The following is a 26,525-nucleotide window of genomic DNA, read 5'->3' on the forward strand; positions in this document are numbered from 1 at the left end:
CGCTTTAAAGCAAAAAGGATACATTTAAGTATAAAGTTTAACTATTCAAAAAAAAAAAATATATAGGTTTTTCCTTTTTAGAGTTGAAAGGGATTAGAGCACCTGTTTTTTTATTGCAGTCTGTGCCCCCATTATGAAAAATCACCCTCCATGTGTCCTGTTTACCACTATCATTAAAAGTAAAAGCAAATCCCAAAGTAAAAAATGTTTAGGCTTTAGAACCACTTTAAGGAATGGTTTTCATTGCTCCTCCCTTAAATGAAGCATTAACCAGCGCGTTTTTGGTATCCATTTTAAAAAGACTCCATTGTGAATCCAGAACTCAAAAAATCCTCACTCGCCCATCTACAGTGGTGATCGAAAGTTTGGGCACCCTAGGTAGAAATGTGTATTAATGTGCATAACGAAGCCAAGGAAAGATGGAAAAATCTCCAAATGGCATGAAATTACAGATTAGACATTCTTATAATATAAACCAAAAAATATAAAGCTGCGCTAAAACTTATAAACTACAACAATAATATTGTGACATATTAAATTCTAGTATCAAATAATAGACAGTGTATACCATCGAAAATTGTGCAAAAAATCATCAAACTTAAAACACATAAAAAGTCCAAGGGGAAGAAAAGCACAAAGACATGAATTCAGTCCATTGAAGTGACTCTTTAAAAACACCCTTCAGATGTATAGCAGGTGCGCTCAGAGAGAGTTTTATCCACCACCAAATTCAGTGAGGCTTACCAGCTGCCAAGATCTCTTTTTAGGGAGATCATACAAGCTTAAAAACAAAGCGATCGTTCCTGGTCTTTCCAATGGGTTCTGCTGGCGTCTGCAACTCTTATAACTCCTTATTTACTGCATTGTAAGGGGAACATTGAATATTCCATCCTGATGGAAGCCGTGTTGACTCAATAGCTCTGGTTTACTTCTCGGGAGAGCACTGGGTAGAGGGAAGGGAGGAGACAGTCCGTATCCCAGCGGCGTGACGCACTGCTCTTTTAAGGTCTATCCATAGATTTTCAATAATGTTGAGGTCAGGAGATTGTGAAGGCCATGGCAAAACCTTCAGTTAACCCCTCTTGATGTAATCCCCTGTGGATTTTGGGGTGTGTTTAGGATCATTATCCATTTGTAGAAGCCATCCTCTCTTTAACTTCAGCTTTTTCACAGATGGCATCAAGTTACCATCCAAAATTTGCTGAAATTTTATTGAATCCATTTTTCCTTCTACTCATGAAATGTTCCCTGTGCCACTGGCTGCAATACAACCCCAAAGCATGATTGATCCACTCCCATGCTTAACAGTTGGACAGAGGTTATTTTAATTTAATTCTGTGCCCTTTCTTCTCCAAACGTACCTTTGCTCATTCCGGCCAAAAAGTTCTATTTTAACCTCATCAGTCCACAGAACTTGTTTCCAAAATGCCTCAGGCTTTGTCTATATGTTCATTTGCAAAGTTCAAACGCTGATTTTTATGGTGAGGATGTAGAAGAGGTTTTCTTCTGATGACTCTTCCATGAAGACCATATTTGTACAAGTATCTCTTTATAGTGGAATAGTGTACCACAACTCCAGTGTCTGGCAGATCTTTCTGGAGGGATCGTGCAGTCAAACGTGGGCTTTGAATTGCTTTTCTCACAATCCTGCGAGCTGTTCTGTCTGATATTTTTCTTGGCCTTTCAGATCTTGCTTTAACTTCCACTGTTCCTGATGACTGCCATTTCTTAATTACATTCCGAACAGAGGATATTGACAACTGAAAAGGCTTTGCTATCTTCTTATAGCCTTCTCCAGCTTTGTGAGCGTCAACTATTTTAAGTTTCAGTTTTCTAGACAACTGCTTAGAAGAACCCATGGTTCTGATTGTTGGGGCAAGGTCAGATGAGTCTCGCCATTTAAAACCTTTGAGATTGACATCACCTGGTCTTCCCGGACGATGACTGAGAACAATCCATGACACTGGCAGGTCTTAGCTTTGCAAAGGGGGCAGTGCATGCTATAAATTCTTCAGGGCGCCCAAACTTTTGCAGACGGCATTTTTTAGTTTTCTGTAATTTTGAAAGTGTAAATGATGGAAATAAAATATAACTTTTTTTTACATATTATAAGAATGTCTAATCTGTAATTTGATGCCATTTGGAGATTTTTCCATCTTTCCTTGGCTTCGTTATGCACATTAATACACATTTTTACCTGGGGTGCCCAAACTTTCAATCCCCACTGTAAAATAGACCCATTAATGATTAAAAGGTTATACTTATGAGTTAAAGTCTCACTTCCTGTTGTGTCTATATCACAGATGGCAAAAAATATAAATAACCACTAGCTGCCTTGAGTTGTACTTTAACTGAAACAGACTTTCACTTTCAGTCAGTTTTTACAAAAACAATGCCTGACTCATGTAAATATGAATAAGATCCAATAGTAATCAAGAAGCAAAAAGGAAGATAACCATAACAGAGACAATATTCTGAGTTACAAACTAATACTACAATAATGATTAGCATTGTACACAAAAATGCAGACTGAGCACTAGCTGTAGATTTGAAAGAGCCCATAAATGTAATAAAAGAATCAGGTCTGTCAAATGGAGAGACGGGGAAATGTATAAGCTAAGACGGGGGTGCCCAACCTTTTGAAAAGAGAGGGCCACTTTAGCGACTTGATAACCGGTCGCGGGCCACAATGAGCGGAGCAGGCAAATGACAGGTCTGTGTCCACTCAGCATGTGCAGAACGGACACAGCCCGCTCTACTCTATGGGAGCCCCTAAACAAGAGGGCCGAGCTTCTGTTTTAAGCGCATCGGATTGGCGATAGGAGGGTGTAAATGGATACAAGTCTGTTTACATCTGCCACTCTACAGAGTTGAATGGAGAACCCATTTGGGTCTGCATGAAAAAAAAATAAATAAATAAATAAATAAACAACAGACAGGCAGACCTGATCGGACCGATCATGTGAAAGGGGTCTAAGGATGCTTTAACACTGATGCACTGCGGTTTACCTGCACCTCAACTGATCTCAATTGTCACTTAAGATTCCGGCAGGCTGTATGCCACCCCCCAGGGCAGGTGTGCTGGTTAGGCACCCCTGGACTAAGGTCTCCACAGTAGGGAGCCAAAGAAGATAAAAGGAGTTAAGGTGTAGGGAAGGAGGGGGGGGGCATCAGGGACACCCCAGCTGGCACTCTAGGACCTATAGAGATGCATAAATAGATGTAGACATGAAAGGGTGGGGATAAAGTATCTACGGGGTCCAAATTTTTAGAATTGTGTGTTTAAGATACTAGTGAGATTTTTTTCTGTTGATAAAGAGGGTGTCCATACTGTGACAGACTTCTCTAAAAGAAATAAACGGCTGTTTCCAAGCACTAGCTATGATCCGTTTCGCTGCCGGTAAGACATATATGGTTAATTTAAATTGAGACCTCATGAGGCTCGGGGGCTTTAAGTGCAACAAGATAAGCCAGGGTTCTCTAGGAAAGGGACAAGTCAGCAGGAACTGTAAAAGTTTAACCACTTCAATACAGGGCACTTTCACCCCCTTCCTTCCCAGCCCAATTTTCAGCTTTCAGCGCTCTAGCGCTTTCAGTGACAATTGCGCGGTCATGCTACACTGTACCCAAATGAAATTGTTATCATTTTGTTCGCACAAATAGAGCTTTATTTTGGTGGTATTTATTCACGACTCCGTTTTTTTTTTTTTTTGCGATATAAGCGCAAAAAAAGCGGAAATTTGGGGAAAAAACAATATTTTCTTTTTTCTATTTGAAAAGAAATCCAATAAAATCAAATTTTGTCATAAATTTAAGCCAAAATGTATTCTGCTACACGTTTTTGGTAAAAAAAATTCCGTTAAGTGTATAATAATTGGTTTGTGTGATTACGGACATATGTAAGCAAATGATCATGTACATATGTGTGCAGGTGATCACGTACATATGTGTGCAGATCATTGGGACATGTGATTTTAGTGGGACATATGTGGGGGACATGTTTTTATTATTAGGGACATGTGTTTTTATTATTTGGGGACATGTATGTTTTGGGACATGTGTGTTTTGGGGACATATGTGGGGACTGTGTTTGTACTGTGTGGTGTGTTGTGTGTTGACACTACACTGATGATCAGTGAGTAAAAAGCTGTGAAAAGCAGCCCATACTCACTGATCATCAGCCGGCTGCAGCGATCCGCTCTCCTCTCCTCTGCGATGACTTCCGTGTGAGGAGAGGAGAGCCGATTGCCTAGCAACCGGCTGTTTGTTTACATCACATGACGGCCGTGATTGGACACGGCCGTCATGTGATCAGGAGGGCCAATCACAGAGCCCTCCTGCCGATCTGAGATGTGCCGTGTCCGGGTGACACGAGCACATCGGGATCGCGCCACTGCGGGGGCGCGATCCCGCTACTCCTGAAGTTCCTGAACGTCCTATCAGGAGCAGGCGGCTCCCACCCGGCCGTATATATACATTGGCCGGGTGGGAAGTGGTTAAAATACTTTTGGTCGAGAGCATAGGGCATGCCCACCATTTGCCCACCATTTGTAGAGGCCATCCCAAGAGCAGAACAAGCACAGAAACTGGTGTCAGTGGAAGACAGGTAAAAGGTGCACTAAGGCCCCTTTCACACGGGACAGATCAGTAATGATCCGCCCCTTGATGATCCGCTTGCTCAGCGGGGATCGCTCCATTTGTCCCTGCTGTGCCGGCGGATGACAGGGCGGTCCCTGCACACTGTGCAGAGACCGACCTGTCAGCTCTCCGTTCTCTATGGAGGATCGGATGAGCACGGACCGTCGGTCACATATTATCCTCTTACTGGGTGTTCCGAGATTGCAACTAGGACTTGCTACTATACTTACCTTGGGTTTATATGCTTTGGTCAACCTTCTACTAAAATGCCCCCAATACTACCCTCTGAAATATGTTCTGTGCAAAGGGAGAGACTGGGGAGCAGTAAAGCATAGGTAACCCTAATCCCCATCTGCACTGGAGAAATTATTCTCCTGACAGGTACAGTAGTCACTCTGTCCCTGCAATGTCACACCTGACCTTTTATCCCCAACATCACACAACTGGGCATATATTTATTGGGACGCATCCGCTCAGAATTCGCCTCTAACACTTTTCGCTCAATTGCATCTTAACTTTTACCAAGCTACCTACCTCTGCCACTGGCATCTCCAAATATTCTCCTCTATACTGGCCCATGCTAGAATCGGACTAGTATGGTTCAAACTTGCTTTCGGGTTGGCAATGCATGCAGGTTGTTTCAGGGACAGCATCGACTAGGTCCAGGTTAAAAGAATGTTGAACTGCAGATGTCTGGAATGCCATTAAGCATATAGGACAGCCTTGAACAAAGGACACCATATAAAGTCCAAGTCCCCCATGAATAATCTAACCTGGGGATTTACAGTGGGCCCCGTGGTCCAAGCTTGCTCCCGAAGGAAGACCATTTTTTCCTGCAGCAGGAACAGTTCTGGGCCATATACAGCAAAGATCCCAGGTATTTCAGACGCTGACTGTTCCAGAACAGATTTCTGTAGGCTGAGAAAGTAACCAAAGCTCTGAAAGATCTGAATCGCCCATTGAAGGGTTCAGGGCAAGGACAGACTTTTCACGCAGATGCAGAACATCCGGGTATCCCATTATGTGAAAACCTTCGGATCATAACAGAGCCAGCATCAGTGCCAAGACCTACTCAGGGAGCCATGACAAGTCCAAAAGAAGAAAGTTCACCTAGCCCAAGGGCCACTATAACCGAGTGTGGATTCATTCCATTTGGAACTTTGACTTTCAGAAAGGAGTTTAAGGATTTGAGACCCAGAATGGCTGTTTCCACCTCATTTGGGGTGGGAATCAAACAGGTTCGAGTGTAACCTTCGATAATTTTTCCTTTGGGACCTGTATCAACTCCCATCAGCCTGAAGTTGGAATACAGCTTTTAACAAATCCACTCTACATAAAGATAATGGCACAATGGAAGGCCAAAAATGAGGTGCAGAATGGCACCGAAAAACACAAGTTCGTAACAAAAGGATACAAACTCTTCAACTCAAATTACCCCCCTCGCCCCTAGTGGTACTAATGGGGGAAACCATTTATTGTGGAGAATTGGGGTCCACAGTCACTGTTCCTCGTCACCCCCTAGGGCTGCTCTAAACAGACCCAATCCTTACCTGAAGGCTTTATCAAGTGTTAAATTAAGGGAAGGAAAGTCACCCTCAGCAAATATAAATAATACTACAATGAGTACATGTGATTCAACTTACCTTTTGGTGTCATAGTCAATGAGTACATAATTTTCCATGGCCAATTTAAGGTCTGGGATTTCCTCACAGACCCATCTGGAAAGAGACAAAACAAGTAAATGGATAGATTCTACATACACAATCATTTTAACTCCTAACAAGCTACCGAATATAAAATTAATCAGCCAGAACATTATGATCACCCACCATAGCCCGCCAAGGAATGGACTCAACTAGACCTCTGAAGGTATGCGGTGGTATCTGGAAACAAGCCATGAGTTGCAGATCCTTTAAGTTATGAAGTGAGACTTCCATGCATTAGACCTGCATTTCCAGCACATGCCACAGATACTCCGTTGAATTGAGATCTGGAAAATTTGGAGGCCACGTCAACACCTCAAACTCATTGTGTTCCTGAAATCATTCTTGAACTCATCCAACCAGGCCACCTTAGAAATAATATGGTACGGCGGGGCTGTGTAGGGTAGTTGTGCCACATCCAAAATTAAGTGCATAGAACAGAAACCCCCTAGGAGTGAATTTTAATGGCACCTACAACTAAATTAGAAAACAATCAATTCACTTTAATATAAAATAGTGTGCAGTATACATAAAACAACTGGATACAAAAGTTGGAGATATTCTTCTAACAATAAAGAAAGCACAAGCGTACACATAATCAGTGTAGGTACAATCACCCTACGCGTTTTGGAGCTGTAAAGAGTCTCCTTCAGGGATGTAGGTACAACATACATACAATGAATCTATTGAATGACAGATGACAGAATATTAGGACATATAGGCAATCAAACAGGCATATAATAAAGCATGACAAGTAAATTGCAAGAAAGATTACAAATGGTACTCACAGAACTTGTGACAACAATTAGATGTATCCCATGGTTCTTATTTAAAAACAAAAAACAAAGGCAATGGATGATCTCAAATAAATAGCTGATTTTGCCAGTATTCAGGGCTTCTCAAGGGGAGGAGAAGAGTAGGGAATGTAGTAAAACACAGATGTACCATTAATCTTCTATGGTTGTTTAGACAGGGGGGATCCCATATAACCTCCCTGGAGAACCCCTGTAAAAGGAAAATAAGGGAGAAGATAGTAGTTGGGCAGAATCGCAGGGAAACAATGGGGCTGAATATAGAGTGCTGGGTCCAAGGTTAGGAAAAAAAAAACAAAAACAAAATTATATATAAAAAAAAATTAAATTTTTTTGGATGAAAAAAACAAAAAAACACGTGAATATACGCACATACATATGTATATGCACACATACATACCTGCGCATAGACACACACGCATGTATATGCTTGAAAAATAAATATGTAGTACATACTGAGGTACCTATACCCCGCAGTACTAAAGAAGTAACTATGCATTCATAAAAATCCCTCAGGGATATATACATTGGTATCATGAGTAAGGAGAGGTGGGGACAGAGCAAATAATGATCATAAAGATGTTCTTCCTTTTAATGTCAGCTGTTAATGCATGGAAGACAGATCCTCAGACTGGCGTCCCACAGGTAAAGTCTGCAGGATGCCAGAGAGACGAGTGTCGGGAATATAAAGGAAGGAACTCCAATCAGCTGGCGCCAAAACAACTGCGCCAGCTGATGGAGAAAAGTGGACCCAGATACGGCCAGCCCCGAGTGGTGGGCGTGCGGTCCCGCCCCCAATACGCTTGAAGTACAGAGGCGTCGGGGCAGGGCCACGCCCACCACACCCGACGACATCCGCAAGCCACCCAGGCGGACAGTGCATGTCCACCGGAGTGGCAAGATGGTGCCCACCCACGGCGCATACGTTAGAGGACAGAGGCGTCGGAGCGAGGCCCAGCCCACTGACACACAATAGCTAGCCCGGCGGACAGTGCATATCCGCCGGAGCAACAAGATGGAGGATGGTCGGCGCTGGATGTGCTGGCCAGAGCCCCCAAATACGCCGCCCAGAGTATATATCTCGGGCGGCTTTGTGTGCCAGGCGAACCTTGTGATTAGCACCAGGGTGTAATGAAAAGCGTGAAAAAAGGCTGAACAGGAATGGCAGGAAAAAATAAATTATTCCAACTGACAGTGAATGGCCATAAATATAAAAAATATAATATAGTAAGTATATGTATTATAAGATAATAAAATAATAGTATAGATGTCCTAAGTGGTATTAATTGCTTGTTCCCTTAAAACCCAGGGACCAGGGATAAATAGCCTAGAAAACTGGCAAATAAATCAGCAATAAATTAATAATGGTACAACAGTATAACCATAAAAACAGTTTAAAAAAAAAAAACACCTTTTCAGCTAACAGTGAAAAGATTATTATTAATGTGTTATAAATATATTAAGCGAGTTGTACATGCATGGAGCATGAAAAATAAAATGTATATATGGTGCAGATATCCTAAATATTAATAGCTGGTTCCCTATTGCTCCCTACCACCTGAAACGAAACCTTCTAAAAAAGGTTTGAACCAAATATCATTAAGACCCAGGGGCTGAGTAGCTTTCAAAGAGTGAATCCATCTGGATTCCATCTGAAGAAGGGTCTTATTCCAAATCACCCCCCCCTATGGTTAGGGTGAACTCTGTCCAAAAATACATTTTTGGAAATTTACCCCCATGAACTTGGCTGGTATGTCAGCCTGGGGGGGGGGGGGGGGGGGTTGGTTTACTACGTTCCCTACTCTTCTCCTCCCCTTGCGAAGCCCTGAATACTGGCAAAATCAGCTATTTGAGATCATCCATTGCCTTAGTTTAAAAAAATAAAAATAAAATAAGAACCATGGGATACATCTAATTGTTGTCACAAGTTCTGCGAGTACCATCTGTAATCTTTCTTGAAATTTACTTGTCATGCTTTATTATATGCCTGTTTGATCGCCTATATGTCCTAATATTCGGTCATTCAATAGACCCCTGATTGTACCTACACTGATTATGTATAGGCTTGTGCTTTTATTGTTAGAAGAATATCTCCAACATTTGTATCCAGTTGTTTTATGTATACTGTTGTTTTATGTACACTTTATTAAATATATTTTATATTTAATAAAGTGAATTGATTGTTTTCCAATTCAGTTGCATGTGCCATTAAAATCCACTCCTAGGTGGTTTCTGTTCTATGCAACCAGGCCACCTTCATCTATTGCTTTGTGGCCTATTTCTGATGCTTACGTGCCCACTGTAGGTCCTTTTTGCTGTGGATATGGGTCAGCTACTATGCAGTCCCCATATGATACATGTGTTCTGATACCTTTCTATTAGAACCAGCATTAACTTAATAATTTAGGCTACAGTAGCTCTTCTTTTGGACTGGACTACATGGCCAGCCTTTGTTTCCCAAGGGTATCAATGAGAATTGGCTGCCCATGACCCTTCCACCAGTTTCCCTTCCTTGGGCCACTGTTTCTAAGTTCTGACCACTGCAGACCAGTAACATCCCACAAGAGCTGCAGTTCTGGAGATGCTCTGACCCAGTCATCACATTATGGCCCTTACCAAAGTGGCTCAAATAATTACACTTGCCCGTTTCTTATTTTTTCAACATAATCAATTCAGGTACAACATGTTCACTTGCTGCCTAACGTATCCCACCTACTTTCAGATACCATTGTAATGAGATAATCAATGGTATTCACATTACCCGTTAGTGGTCGCAATATTATGGCCAATCGGTGTATTGTTTTAAGAGACATTGCTTTTAATGTACCTTTTCAGAAAGATGATAATTAATGCAGATTCCACCAGAGACACATTTTAAAATTCAGTGAATTTTGTTTACAAATATAACCTTTAAGAGTAAGAGCCCGGTTCACACTGGTGCAACAATCACTCCGTCTTTGCAACTTGTGCTCTCACAATATGTAAAAATTAATGTTACCCTTTGAGAGCCATCTTAACTGGTCCGACTAGTGTCGGTTCAACTTTAGAAAAGGTTCCCACACTTCTTTGGTCCGACTTGGGTCCGATTTAAGCCCATTAAACTTAAAGAGGAGCTGCACCTAAAAAAAAAAAAAAAAATATTAAAAGCCAGCAGCTACTAATACTGCAGCTGCTGACTTTTAATAAAAATCACACTTTCCTGTCCCAGGGTCCAGCGATGTCGGCGGCAGATGACGAGCGATCGCTCGTCTCGCTGCTGCCACCACCGCCATCCTCTGTCAGGGAATCGGGAAGTGAAGCATGACGGCTTCACTGCCCGGTTCCCTACTGCGCATGGGCGAGTCGCGCTGCGCGTCTCTTATGGTCCCCCGCTGTGTCTCTGGGAACTGTGCGTTTCCCAGAACACAACGGGGGGGGGGGGGGGGGCGTCTGCGGCAGTTTGGCCGGAAGTGGGTGCAGTTACCTGGATTATCCAGGTAACTGCACCCCCTCCCCCCTGAAAGGTGCCGATTGTGGCACCGGAGGGGGGGAGGGATCAGATTAGTGGAACTTCCCCTTTAGGGTGAAGAACCGCTTTAATCTTGCATCAAAGTCAGATCCTCATCTTATTGATGCGATTTAGAACAGACTTTACAGGAAGATAACACAGGGAATCTCTGAATTTGTTTTGAAATGTCGTCAGTCGCCTGGCACGACTTTCATGTCCGAGCAGTGTGATCCCAGCCTGAATCTTAAAGTGATTGTAAACAATCACCTTGTAAAGCAATTTATTCCATTTAAAATAGAAATGAAAGACAAAACATCTGTGTATAGACATAAAAAGATTTTTCATTTTTTTATTTTTATTATACAAGTGAGCACATTCCCTCGGTTCCCAGCTGCATAAGAGCTGGGGGGAAGGAGAAGCAGCACCACACTGAGCTTCCATGTGATAGGCTGTGCAGTGGGGGAGTCAGGACAGCTCCGATTATTGGAGAAGCGCACACAGTTTGCAGCATAGGTAGACGACTTACCATGATGTGTTGTCATGCATCAGTTTTCATTAGGAAAGCAACGGGACTGGGAGGAACACCAGGGTTTTTACAAAAATAAAGCAATACAAAGAGAACAGAACACTCATACACAAACATAACATCAGGCACATATCAGGAATGTTTTGGGGTAACACACACCAAGTTAAAAAAATGTTTAGGCTTTAAAACCACTTTAACATTCACGAGCACGACCGAGCACCGATATTTACTCGCCGATACCAATTACATATTTTTAGGGTCATGTCACAGTTTTTGACAAGCTAATGAAAAATGATTACTTGGTACTTAAGTCCTGGATCACACCAGTGCAGCTTTGAAAAAATCGAGCTGCTTTATCTGCAGCTTTGAAATCGCAATTTGGACCTCCAATTTCATTGCAGCTTGCGACTTCATTTAACAGAAGTCTATGCAAGTCGCAAGCCATTTTTTTCAAAGACGCTGCAACTTGAGTTGCAAGGATTTGAATGGTTCCATTGCCGGCAATGGGTTGAGACTTGTCTTACGATTTTGAACTGCTAAATCGCACTGGTGTGAACAAGGTTTACAGGTTTTGGTTTTAGTATCAGAGCATTTGCACAAGTACAATTACTCGTGCAAATGCTTAGTATAGGCTTCACTCAACACTATGCAATAGTTCAATGGAACACCATCTAACTGTTAGACCCCTTTAACACTAGTGCACTTTTGCCACACTTTTCCAGGGAGACAAAAGCACATGAAAACTATTCTCCATTAAATCCTAAGTAACTGTTCACACTGCAGGTGTGTTGCTTTTGAAAAGCCATGCTGCATCTTTCGTGCAGTTTTTCAACAGCATACCAAAAAGGCACCTTCCATTGGAAAGCATCAAAAGCGCTTAAGTATGAATGGGCCCTTGGGCTGCACAATAGAGCATCACTGCGAAAGGGCCCTTGAAGTGGTGTTGATGCTGAAATAGGACTTTTAAGATAAAAATACTCCTAGAACAATCATGCCTCGTGCAATGTAACAAAAAGGTATGCTGTAAACTATGCCCAGTTTTCTATTTATGCAGAATTGTTTTCTTACTGTGTGAAGTTCCTGAACAGCGCAGCCATTTCTAGTGTGGACATCTGAAGTCAATGTGTCCTTTTCCTGGATTCTGTGGATGATGGCCACCCAGCATGCACCTGCCGATCTCGTGCATGTGCAGTGCCGTGCAAGCGATTACAGCTTAACATGGCACTGTACGGCATGCCATATCAGGAAGGGGATGACATACAGAAGATGTGGTTTACATTCTCCAACCTCAGTCTGCAGGCAAAAAATTATGTCAGCGACACTGCTAGGAGTGACATCACCCTATGGCTGCACCCCCATGCGGCTCTCCTTAGCTGCATCCCCTGGAACACGGACAGAGCCTGTGCCATATTCCTGCCCAACACCAGAACTGCACTCCCACCACTCTGCTCAATGGTATCCTCATAGTCCTGGGTCCCCTCTCAGTGCTCCCCAAGTTTGCTGTCCCTGTCACTTATGGTTTGGGAGCAGTGCCATGTCAAGCTGACCAAGATTTCGTCCATTGCCTCCTGGGATTGATGGCACATCTCCCAGCAGCCAATCCAAAGTCACTAATGACATACGGTGCTGCGGTCACTAGAGGTGGAAGTGAAAGTAGGTAGACACAAATCTTATAAGTAAACATAAAACAAAAAAATAAAAAGTTGCCAATTCATTTTGAGGATGCACATTAGTGCTGCAGAGTGAGTGAAAAATGTGTGTGGAACTCCGCTTTAAGAATTCCAATTTCACATCTGGTAAAAGGATATACATTTTTATTGTGATTAAATCATTTACAAACTAAGGCACTTACCTAATAGTTTCAACAATTTCATGTGCAGCATCATGGTGTTTATCCTGCAAAGGCAAATATATATTTGTCAATGAAATTCATTTATCAGTGGTGCCCCAATTTTGTGCTCATGGCTCCCAGAAATGCATGTTTTTCAGTTCTTTTCAGAGACCCCCTTCTCAGGAGGATTCACTTACTATTTGCCGATTAATGCAGCTTTGCCCATATTTGGAGCACACAATGCAAGTGCTTCGGCACCACAATTAACATCATTGCCATAAATGAAAGTGAAGCGCACACGCACACACACACAGTTATTTATAAAATATTCATATTATAAAACTACATAACAATTCACACCCTCACCGTTTGCCTTATTCATGCCTACTGAAGCATTTTTAAAGCTAATTATACCTGTGCATTTTGGGTCGTGCAACACGTATGCCACACTGGTAGTAGCAGCTGTGGTCATGCAGCCGCTGCATCCCAAATGACAGTTGCGGAACTGATTGCACGGGGATGTATGCAACTGTGCATCCCCAAGCAGGTGAACATGGCCCTAACACAAGGCACAGATGCATATGCCGTTCAAATCTGTGTTTTCCATTGCAATGAAGGACACAAAAGGTTTTGCTCTACTTGCACAATGTACCAGAGTGCCACACAAGTCAGTATTATACAATACTGTGCATTGTGGAAATGCACATTTGCCTCATGTTACCACAGTGCACAGATGTGAATCAGTTCAAATGGCATCACAAATGCACCTTGCAAGTAAGCCACACCACACTTGAACCATTTTTGCACTATAGCTCGATGCAATAAACTTTTAGGCGAGTTGGAGGCCCAATCAGAATGATTGCCTTAACCCAACACAGTATGCAAAATATAGCACCTTAAAGTGGTTGTAAACTATCATATACCCAGTTAAGGAATAGCTCAAAACCTCCTACATAAGTTGTACCCGTTTATCTACGATCTTCTCTTTTGTACATCCATTCAAAGCGCTGAAATTTTAAAGCTGGTCGGAGTTCAGAAAAAGGGGGTGGAGAGCCGACGCTCAGTGAGGATAGTTCTGAGAGCCAATTGAAAGGAAGAGACACACCCCCCCTTCAGACAACAGAGCCAAGGCTGTCAAATATGCTGGAGATCCCTCTCATCAACATTTTTCTCTGTGTCAGGAAAACTTGTCAGAAGTGATTCATACTGAAAGCAGGGGAGCAAAGCAGCAGTCAGAAATTACACTAAAGCCTGGTACACAGTTAATTGCACAAAAAATAAAAATAAAAAACACAGTCAGCTCTGGCTGGAGCCACTGTACTAATGATCTGACGCTAGTACAGTGATCTCCCCCGCTGAGCTGTTGTGTTTTGACTGGGAGACGCGCCCCCCCCCCCTCCCCCCAGAACACCCGGTCAGAGCTCTGAGCACTGATCGGGGTCCGGACGGCTGATGGTTTTCTAACATGTTCTTCTGACAGAAGCTGGCCAAACAGCCAGCTTCTGTCGGACTTGCTCCCATAAACGGGCCGAATGTTGGTCGTTTTGTATTGAACCAGCCAATACCGCCTAGTGCTCTTAACCACTTGCTTACTGGGAACTTAACCACTTTCAGACCGGACCATTTTGCTGGTAAATGACCAGAGGTCTTTTTACACTTTGGCACTGCGCTGCTTTAACTGGTAATTGCGCGGTCATGCAATGTTGTACCCAAACAAAATTTGCGTCCTTTTCTTCCCACAAATAGAGCTTTCTTTTGATGGTATTTGATTGCCTCTGCGATTTTTATTTTTTGCGATATAAACGTAAAAAGACCGCAAATTTTGAAAAAAAATGATATTTTCTACTTTTTGTTATTAGAAAAATCCAATAAACTCAATTTTAGTCATACATTTAGGCCAAAATGTATTCAGCCACATGTCTTTGGTAAAAAAAAAGTCAATAATTGTATATTTATTGGTTTGCGCAAAAGTTGTCACATCTACAAACTAAGGTACGTTTTCTGGAATTTACGCAGCTTTTAGTTTACGACTGCCTATCTCATTTCTTGAGGTGCTAAAATGACAGGGCAGTACAAAACCCCCCCAAATGACCCCATTTTGGAAAGTAGACCCCCTAAGGAAATTGATAAGAGGCATGTTGAGCCCATTGAATATTTTATTTTTTTGCCTCAAGCGATTGAATAATGACAAAAAAAAAATTTTTTTTTTTTTTTTACACAAAGTTGTCACTAAATGATATATTGCTCACACATGCTATGGGCGTATGTGAAATGACACCCCAAAATAAATTCTGCTGCTTCTCCTGAGTACGGGGATACCACATATGTGGGACTTTTTGGGAGCCTAGCCGCGTACAGGGCCCCGAAAACCAAGCACCGCCTTCAGGCTTTCTAAGGGCGTAAATTTTTGATTTCACGCCTCACTACCTATTACAGTTTTGAAGGCCATAAAATGCCAAGATGGCACAAAACCCCCACAAATGACCCCATTTTAGAAAGTAGACACCCCAAGCTATTTGCTGAGAGGCATGTTGAGTCCATGGAATATTTTATATTTTGCCACAAGTTGCGGGAAAATTACAAACTTTTTTTTTTTTTTTTTTTTTTTCACAAAGTTGTCACTAAATGATATATTGCTCATGCATGCCATGGGCATATGTGAAATGACACCCCAAAATAAATTCTGCTGCTTCTCCTGAGTACGGGGATACCACATATGTGGGACTTTTTGGGAGCCTAGCCGCGTACGGGGCCCCGAAAACCAAGCACCGCCTTCAGGCTTTCTAAGGGCGTAATTTTTTGAGTTCACTTCTCACTACCTATTACAGTTTTGAAGGCCATAAAATGCCAAGATGGCACAAAACCCCCACAAATGACCCCATTTTAGAAAGTAGACACCCCAAGCTATTTGCTGAGAGGCATGTTGAGTCCATGGAATATTTTATATTTTGCCACAAGTTGCGGGAAAATTACAAACTTTTTTTTTTTTTCACAAAGTTGTCACTAAATGATATATTGCTCACGCATGCCATGGGCATATGTGAAATGACACCCCAAAATAAATTCTGCTGCTTCTCCTGAGTACGGGGATACCACATATGTGGGACTTTTTGGGAGCCTAGCCGCGTACGGGGCCCCAAAAACCAAGCACCGCCTTCAGGCTTTCTAAGGGCGTTACAGTTTTGAAGGCCATAAAATGCCAAGATGGCACAAACCCCCCCCCCCCAAATGACCCCATTTTAGAAAGTAGACACCCCTAAATTTAGGGGTACACTAGTGAGACTAGGTAATAAATGGCGGGTGCCCTGAAACTATAAAAAAATAACTAACCAACCAGCGTCACCTGTAACAGTTATATGGTGATCACTGGTGAAAGGGTTAACTAGGGGGCAATCAGGGGGCTTTATGCGGTAGTATATGGGGGTCCCTGGCGCTATAAAAAGCTGCGGCGAACCTAAATACCTACCTGCCTAACTAGCGTCACCTGTGACACTAATACAGCGATCAGAAAAACGATCGCTTATTAGGCTGGGTTCACACTGGAGCGATGCGGGAACGCCACGAATGCGCGGCGGGTTCCCGCATCGCATGCCTCCCGGCGGCAGTTCACACTGCCCTATGCGAACTGCTGGGAGTGTCAGTGAAATGTTAATGACACCCCCAGATCAGTTCGCATATCGCAGTGCGATCTGCAAACTTGGATCGCATGGTGTGAACACCCATGCGATCCGATTCTGCTGCGGACCAAAAAAAGGGTCCCGTGCGAGTTTGCGGCGGGTGCGGCGGGTGCGACACGAATTCAGCCATACTATCTGTATAGCTGAACTCGAATCGCACAGAGATCGGATGTGATTTGCACTGCAGTGCGGTGCGAATCACATCCGTTCTCATAAACCGCTGCAATGTGAACCCAGCCTTAGTGACACTGGCGACGGGGGGTGATCACGGGGTTAAACCTTTATTGGGGGGGTTAGGGGGGTACCTTAGAACTAAAGGGGGCTAACCCTAACTGCCCTAACAGTTATTAGTCACAAATGACACCTGCCGGGTGATCAGGGGGTTAAACCTTTATTAGGTAATAAATGGCGGGTGCCCTGAAACTATAAAAAAATAACTAACCAACCAGCGTCACCTGTAACAGTTATATGGTGATCACTGGTGAAAGGGTTAACTAGGGGGCAATCAGGGGGCTTTATGCGGTAGTATATGGGGGTCCCTAGCGCTATAAAAAGCTGCGGCGAACCTAAATACCTACCTGCCTAACTAGCGTCACCTGTGACACTAATACGGCGATCAGAAAAATGATCGCTTATTAGGCTGGGTTCACACTGGAGCGATGCGGAAACGCCGCGAATCCGCGGCGGGTTCCCGCATCGCATGCCTCCCGGCGGCAGTTCACACTGCCCTATGCGAACTGCTGGGAGTGTCAGTGAAATGTTACTGACACCCCCAGATCAGTTCGCATATCGCAGTGCGATCTGCAAACTCGGATCGCATGGTGTGAACACCCATGCGATCCGATTCTGCTGCGGGCCAAAAAAAGGGTCCCGTGCGAATTTGCGGCGGGTGCGGCGGGTGTGGCGGGTGCGGCGAATGGCTGAACTCGAATCGCACAGAGATCGGATGTGATTTGCACTGCAGTGCGGTGCGAATCACATTCGTTCTCATAAACCGCTGCAATGTGAACCCAGCCTTAGTGACACTGGCGACGGGGGGTGATCACGGGGTTAAACCTTTATTGGGGGGGTTAGGGGGGTACATTAGAACTAAAGGGGGCTAACCCTAACTGCCCTAACAGTTATTACAGTCACAAATGACACCAATGCAAAAAAAAAAAAAAAAAAAATGACATTGGTGTCACTGTGACTGGGGGGGCAGGGGTAATTGGGGGGGTGATCGGGGGGTAAAGGGGGGGTGTGAGTGTGCCTGGCATGTTCTACTGTGTGTGGGATGTGTTGGTGCAACTCACTGATCCGCTCTCCTCCGTGTCGGAACGAAAAATACCGACACGGAGGAGAGAATACATCACTTCCTCTCCTGTGTTTACATTACAGGAGAGGAAGTGATGTCACCGGGGATTTCCATTCGTCGGGAGCGATCGCGAGGGGGTGGCCATGAATGAATGGCCGTCCCCTCGTCCGGGATCGCTCCCGAACGAAAACCGACCGCCGCAGGCACCGGGCGGGGGCCCGATCGGGCCCCCGACCCGCGGGAGGCAAATCACGTACATGTACGTGCTTATGCCTGCCCGTGCCATTCTGCCGACGTACATCGGCGTGAGGCGGTCGGCAAGTGGTTAAACACCATTCCTGCCCAGACCAATTTTCAGCTTTCGGTGCTCTCACACTTTGATTGACAATTACTCAGTCATGCATCACTGTACCCAAATGAATTTTTTGTCCTTTTTTTTCCCCCACAAATAGAGCTTTCTTTTGGTGGTATTTGATCACCTCTGGGGTTTTTATTTTTTGCGCTATAAATGAAAAAAGACCAAAAATTTTGAAGAAAAAAAACGCATATTTCTTTGTCTGTGACAGAATTATGCAAACTTAATTTTTCTTCATAAATTTTGGCCACAATTTATACTGCTACATATATTTGGTAAAAATAACCCAAATTAGTGGATATTATTTGGTCTTTGTGAAAGTTAGAGAGTCTACAAGCTGTGGTGCGAATCGCACAAAATTGATCACATCTGATGTACTGGTGGCCTATCTCGCTTCTTGTGACCCGAACAAGTCAGGAAAGTACAAATACCCCCCAAATGACCCCTTTTTGGAAAGTAGACATTCCAAGGTATTTAGTAAGAGGCATAGTGAGCTTTTTGATGTTGTCATTTTTCCCACAATTCTTTGCAAAATTAAGATTTTTCTTTTTCTCCACAAAATTGTCATTGTAATAGGTTATTTCTCTCACGTGGCATGTGTATACCACAAATGACACCCCCAAAAAATTCTGCTACTCCTCCTATTACAATACCACATGTGTGGGACTTTCACAGCCTGGCCACATAGAGAGGCCCAACCATGCAGAGAGCGCCATCACGTGTTCTAGGAACATAAATTACACATCTAACTTGTTGACTATTACACTTTTGAAGCACCAGGACAATGACACGTGACACTGATGACAGATGGCACTGATACATGGCAATGATGACACGCGGTACCGATGACAGATGGCACTAATACATGGCACCGATGACAGATGGCACCAATACGTGCCACCGATGACAGATGGCACTAATACATGGCACCGATGACGCGTGACACTGATGGCACTGGGGGCAGGTAGCACTGGGGAGGATGGCACTTTTTTTTTTTTAACTCGAGGCAGAACGGCTGCCGCTGCAGCCGTTCATCTCTCCCCTCTCACACTCTGTCTGTGTGAGGAGGGAGAGCGGCGCTGAGAGATGATCTCATATGTTTACATATGAGATCATCTCCCATTGGACACGCCGATCACGCTGTAAACGGCCGCTGTGATTGGCCGTTCACAGCGATCTGTGTTTGCCTGTCCCCAGGGGACACGGCGAACACAGAACTTCCGCGATGCGCGCCCGCGTGCATCGCAGAAGTAAACTTTAGGACGTCCAGGGACGACCACCCGGACGGACGAACGCGCCTGCTCTACGGCCGTCATTCAGCTATAGGGCGGGCGCGAGGTGGTTAATTGAGACAAGCACACACTATATAAAAGGGATTTTTTTTTTTGTTCAAATTTCATGTCTGAGGTTTACAACCACTTCAATGCACCACAAGGAAGCAGAGATGTCTTAAAAAGAGCCCCTACAAATGAGGCTGCGGTAAAACGTACGCAATTTCTAGCACAGATGTTAATCTACCATACACATAAAAGTAAAACTTAAAAAAACTGGACCATTAGAACGAATTTCAAACTTTCCCCAAGTGTCCTTCCAAAATCGACCCCAGCGGATAAGAAAAAGGCCGAGTCTTTAACCCTTTCATTGCCCAGCCCTGTGCTCCATTTTGTACACTCAGGTGGCCAGGCCATTTTTGCAATTTTTCCTTTATTTTTTCACTAATAGCTTTCAGAATTTGTGATTTTTTTTTTTTAGACCTCACTGTATTTACACGAATGTTTATCAAACCAATAGAATGGCAAAAAATACACTAAAACCATTATTGGATAAAAACCACAGCAAGTTTTACAAAATTCATAATATAAAAGTTTGAAGAGTGAATAAATAATATTTAATTTTTAAATTGTGTCTTTTTGCAAAATGGTGAAAATTGGGCACAAGTGTAAATATCCAAATTTCTCCAAACATCTCCTGTGCCTCAGCATGACCCCACCAATCACAGTGCAGACGCTGATTAGCACAGCTAATGGTAGTAAGAAAGCTGGATTAACCAGAGAGCCCAATAACAATACTCATGCAGATGATATATTATACGCATATAACCCAAAATGAATTGCTTCAAAGTGCCATAACCACATTTAAACATACATTAAAAATACCCCTCAAAAACCAATTCTAAACACCGCTACAGTGTAACATTAGTCTGAGTGACACCATCGCTGCAGCTTAACACAGCGAGTTGAGATTGTGTATTAGCATATTCAGAGTATTTGGCACCGCTAACTCTACACTGCTTGGTAGAATTTTTGCATATTTATTTATTTATTTTTTTTTTGAGTGGCAGCAAGTGTTTTTGTTGTTTTGTTTGATTTTTTGCGTTTTGTTTTTTAATGTAAGCGCAGTGGTGATACACAGGTGTGAGGGCGAAAGTGTGTATTATTGTTTTTGATTTTGCCTTACAGCTTTCAGAATTTGAAAAGACCCATCAAAATACTATACATTTTAAAAGCACATGGCCAGTGGAATAAAAAAAAAGTGCTACTGATTTTTTGGGCCCTGCACTAATTGCCCAAATGATCATATTGACATTGTCACTAAAAATAAACTAAATCATTAATATTACACAAACACCATACAAAATTGCTGCTAAATAGCTACTAAAGCCTCATTCACATGTGGCATACTAAAGTGCACACCCATGGTGGGCCATGTATACCTACAAAGGGATGCACGAGTGTACCGTGCATCCCTTCCAGGCAGTCCCATTTATGTAAATTGGGATGCAACGGCTGCACAGGCATAGCTGCTGTTGCCAATCTGACATCCAAGTGGGTGTTGGTACATGACCCCGATCGCAGACAGCGTGAGCTCAGGGACATGCGGACCTACATGGGTGTAAAATTGGGAGCAAGGCTCCATTTGTGCAGGTCCTACATCCCAAATAACATCAATGGGACTGTGTGCACAGAGATGCACGGAATACCTCTGCATCCCTGTAAAGGTGCGCTGTGTATGCCCTGTGTGAACAAGGCCTTAGGCCCCTTTCACACAAGCACACTGATTGGGTCTGCCTGTCCATTTTTCAGGAGGGCCCAATCAGACCACCCATTGTTCTCTATGGAGAGACTGATGTAAATGGACATTTTCTGTTTACACCCGCCTGCATCTGATGCAGTCTGGTAAAAACAGACGGATGGGGATTCCATCTCCATCTAGCAGATCGGATGGCATCCTATGGAAATGGACAGGCAGTCTTACTATCTGACCGTCTCATATTATAAGCAAGCTATATAGGTGGCGGACCTGTCATCCGTCTGCTCAGCGGGGATAAGCAGACAGATCTCCCACGAGCAGGCGGATCTGCTTTTCTTTTTAATTAACAAAGACGTTTATTGAGTGAAACAAAGGCATTACAAAGTACAAAGGAATAGGCATACAGTCCGTGATAAAAACATGAAATCGAATTGGCAAGTCATAGGATGATCTGCATTAACTGCATTGCCATTAGATTAATCAAAAAAAGGGTGTGCATTGTATCATACCTCATGCTCCATATATTATCAAAGAGAAGTAAACAGTTAAACCATAAAAATAGCATAAACTGGGGAAACAAAAAGGGGAGAAGAAATAAAACAAATTAAAAATAAAATCAACTGGAAATATTAGTGGATTTATGCCAAGAATAGTCCTATGCCAGCATGTCCTTCATCTGATGTCCCTTAAAGCGGTAGTAAACCCACCCACATCTATACTATATTCATAATATTCTGAAAGGCAAATTATGAAACGAATGACCACTTTGTATAAATAAAAAGTTAGCTTACTGCATATATTCTTAATCATCCAAATGTTAGTTCAGCATATTCGCTGGCACCATCTTCAATGTGGTCTTCCGCATTTGAATCACTCTGTATTTCCGCCCACAGAACGTCCTCGGTCTCAATAATCCCACGCATGCGCACTAGTAAAAAGATATTCAAGCCTCTTTGTTTCCGGTTACTACAGAAACTAATAGAAAATAACCACAGCGTGCTTCAGAAAGGAGTGACCATACCTCCTGGAGCATACTGTGTAAAGCACATTCTAAAGACATATTGGTGCAGGAATTCTGACGAAGTACCGCTGGTTGACGGGGCTGCCGTCTATAAACAAGAAGTGACACAACCCCGACAAACACTGAATCTTTCCTGCAGGTTCTCAGCTTGCCGGAATGAAGGAGGATACGGCGCATGCGCGTTAGATGTAAGGACTCGACAAAATATCGATAACACGGACAGGAAGCAGGTACAGCAAAAATTAATCATGGCAATTGATTCTTAAACTAAAAAATGAAATGCAAAGTGAAAATTTGGGGCTTACTACCGCTTTAAAGGAAACCACAGCACTCACAGAAGGACCGAATGTTACATACTAACTAGGTAACCAAGGTTGAATAAAGACACCAGTCCATCCAGTTCAACCTGAGCGAGTGTCTACAATTGTCCCCATCACTGTACATTGCACACTCATTGGTCCCTACCCTCAAGGAGCCCACGAATCTGTGTGGTCAGCTAGCCCAGCAATAATATATGCAGGACTAAGTGCAGGGGGTGCCATCTCTGGGATGCTCAGCCAATTTTGCAAAAAACTTTTGAACTTCTGAGATTTCCTATAATATTTTTTTTTTTTTTTCCCCTCGCACTAGGATATTATTGACCGCGTGGATCCACTATGCGGTCAATAATATACACCGAAGGGAGGTACCGTTCCTCATTAAGACTGCCCAACAGACATCAGTGGGTCCATAGTCAGTTGAGCGTGCTATATCTTATTGATAGTGGTGATAACTCTATTCAAATATCACACAAGCTTGGGACATTTCCAGAACATATGGATGAGATCCCCAGGATTAGCAAGGCATTTAGGGCATATAGGAGACTCTCTTACCCCATCTATGCAGTTGTACTGGTGTCTGGTAAACATGATGCAAAATAAAACGTGTGACAGTTTCTGTGCCACAGAAACTGTCACTAAAAGGCCCTACCCCTAGAATCTGATTCCACTGCTCGCCATCAATGGGGCCAATATTTCCCTTCCATCCCACTTGGCAGGGTAAAAGATCAGCTTGGATGCGAGATAGTAGGCGAGTGTAGATTCAAGAAATAATGCCCTTCCTTCACCGGCTCAGTATAAATGGACTTGGAGAACAAAGAGTCGCCCAGCCTCAAAGCAGATTGCCTGCGCTGACATCTCATGGAATAATGTAGCTTTATGTATTAAAAGCGATGGCCCTTCAATAGTGAAAACTCCTGTACCAACTGATATGGCTTCAGGACAGAATTATGATGCACTTGTGAGGCATCTAATGCCTACCTTCTCCCATACCGAGCGTTTCGGAACTATAGCCAGGTCCCTGTAGAAGAGGTTGTGCCAAACAGGTGTGTGGCATAGAAATCCAGTTAAATCTAGTCTATGACTGACACTCTTCCAAATTTTTATCAGTAACTAATGTGGGACAATGAGGTGGGACTCAGTCATAGGCAAGTCCTAGCCTGCAAAGTGTTATAATTGGGCTGAAAAGTAATACCTTTGCAGATGTGGGTTAGCCAGTCCCCCCTGGTCTTTTGGGAGCTGCAGTGGCGAGCTAGATACATGCCACTCCACTCCTCCAGATAAGAGTGCAAAACTGATTCCACGCGTTGGAACAAATCGTTCGGTATCCATATTGGGGCATTATGTAAGACAATAATTGCAGGGCCCAAATCATCTTGACGAGGTTCACACGACTGGTTACTGTCAGCGGCAGTTTACACCAGCTGGTGTGCTTTTGTTTAATTTTCTGTAGTAGTGGCTTCAGGTTGAGAGGTATGTACTCCCATGGGTCTCTAGTTATTACTATACCCAGGTATTTGAATGAGGCAACTACTTGAATCTGGGACATGCTTTCCGGTAGAGCTGTTAGCAAAAGGTATAAGGGGAGAAGGACCGATTTGTGCCAGTTAATGGCAAAGCATGAGAGCTGCCCAAACTGATCAGTTGCATCGCTGCCCACAGACAGCCCTCCGGGTTACCAATATAACAGTGTTGTCTGCACACAGTGAGATTCATCTTCCCCCTGACCTCTCTGAAATCCCACTATATTCATGAAAGCCCTCACCATAGGCGCCAGAAGTTCCAATGCAAGGGCGAACAGGGGCGACAAAGGGCACCCTTGCAATAGGTGTGGCATATAGAAGTTGATTCCAAGATATGAATCTCTAATCCAGGCCACACAGACGAAGCACCTCCCACAGGTAGTTCCACTTGACTGTGAAAAACTTTGGCAGCATTGAGGGAAAAAAATGGCCCTATTGCCCAGGTTGTCCACAGGGATCTGAATGTTCAAGAAGAGCCTACGGATATTTAATGCAGTGGATTGGGCAGGGATGAAGCCAGAGAGGTCCTTGTGCACTAATTCCGCAACAATACCAGCCAATCTAGTGGCCAGTACCCTCACCAATAATTTACCATCTGTATTGAGCAAGAAGATGGACCTATAGGAGTCTGGTTGTAATGGATCTTTTCCTGCTTTGGAAATTAATACTATTGCAGCCTCACTCATGGATGGAGGTAAACCACCATGCCGAAGGGCATCAAAGCAGGCAACAGAGCATTATATAGGTTTCGATTGGCAGCCCGTCCATGCTACCGCTAGGGAACGTTCCTCTAGTTTGATTGGGTCATTTAGTGCAGCAAATCCCTGTCTTGATAGACATGGGAGGGTGCACTTTTTTTTACATAACGCATCCAGCTCTGCCTTTGTGGGGTGTACCTTGGAGGTGTACAAGTCTTGGGAAAAAAAAGTGAAAGAACGCTTCAGATATATTCTCCTGCACAACGACCGTTTCACCCTCTATATTTTGGATGGCTTCTATGTGGGTTTGTCCCTGTTGGGCCCTAGCTATCATTGCTAGCTGGTGTCCTGCATTTTCCCCTTTACTGAAGTACCGCTGCTGTATGAAAAAAATCTCACATTTTCAGCCATAGTAGTAGAGACCTGCTGGTACAAGGCTTGGGCTTCCAGCCATCTGCACTCGGACACTGATGAGGGGGCAGCAATAGATAATTCCTCCGATTTGGTAGCTTCACCAAGTACAAGGTTCTCCCATTCTTTCATTTGTGTTTTAATGGCAGAGATCTGCGTGCTAATTAAAAACCATAGATGAACCTTTAGGGCAGCCTTTCTCAACATAGAGGAACTATTGAAATAGTTCTGCGGTCTCAGGGAACCTATGCTAAAATTTTGAAATCCACAACTCATGATACATTAGTGTGATGGTCAGTGGGAAGAATTGTCCTTACACTTGTGGTCATTGGGTAGAATTACCTCCTTACAGATAGTTAAAAAGATCAATGGTGTCCATGGGAACTTATCTGAGAGGCAGAAATTGCCCAATGCTGAAGGAACCCCTAGCAACCTCTGTCTGGAGGAACCCTAGTTGAGAATCGCTGCTTTAGGGTATCCTAAACCACTATGGATCTAGTCGAGCCTCTGTTGTGTTTCAAGAACTCCCCAATTGATTTGGGGATGGGAGTAGGGGGTCAGGAAAAGCGTAAATCAGGAAGAGTTGACCTTTCATAGTCGGTGCTTGCTTGCTTAAAACGGGTTGTAAATCCTTTTTTCACCGTAATGCATCCTATGAAAAAAAACACGATCACTGATGACCGCTGCATGTTCCGAGTCTGCTGAACAATTCTGATATAAGCTTATGATCATAAAGTTCAACTCCATACGCCACATTGACTTGGACACCTGCAGGCACTTCTGTACATTCGTATGGACCTGGCAGTGAAAGGGTTAAAGTGATATTTTAATTAACCACTTCAGCCCCGGAAGAATTGGCTGCTCAATGACCAGACCATTTTTTTTTTTTGCGATACAGCACTGCATCTTTTTATCTGATAACTGCGTGGTCTGGGGTGACGCTGTACCCAAACAAAATTTTTTCCCCACAAATAGAGCTTTCTTTTTGGTGGTATTTTATCATCTCTGCGGGTTTAATTTTTTGCGTTATAAAAAAAAAAAAAACAAGCGATAATTTTGAAAAAAAAAAAACCCCCCAGGACACAATATTTTGTACTTTTTGCTGTAATAAATGTCCCCAAATTTTTTATTTAAAAAAAGCATTTTTTTTTCACACCGATATGTATTCTACATATTTTATGTAATAAAAAATCTCTAAAAGT

At 43.3% G+C, this 26,525-nt stretch overlaps 1 protein-coding gene across 3 annotated transcripts in view; it reads right to left on the reverse strand.

Moving 5' to 3' along the window:
• DOT1L (DOT1 like histone lysine methyltransferase) overlaps positions 1-26,525 on the reverse strand; it is a 228,667-nt gene that overhangs the window by 158,978 nt on the left and 43,164 nt on the right. For all 3 annotated transcript variants that reach the window (XM_077475975.1, XM_077475976.1, XM_077475974.1), the window contains exons 2-3: positions 13,019-13,062; positions 6,282-6,356 (exon numbers count right to left, since the gene is read on the reverse strand). In XM_077475975.1, the coding sequence (XP_077332101.1) occupies positions 6,282-6,356; positions 13,019-13,062 (119 nt within the window). The remainder of the gene's footprint in view (positions 1-6,281; positions 6,357-13,018; positions 13,063-26,525) is intronic.

The sequence above is a fragment of the Lithobates pipiens genome, unplaced genomic scaffold (assembly GCF_037356315.1).
Source record: "Lithobates pipiens isolate NorthernLeopardFrog02 unplaced genomic scaffold, aLitPip1_a1.2 Scaffold_13, whole genome shotgun sequence".
Classification (NCBI taxonomy): domain Eukaryota; kingdom Metazoa; phylum Chordata; class Amphibia; order Anura; family Ranidae; genus Lithobates; species Lithobates pipiens.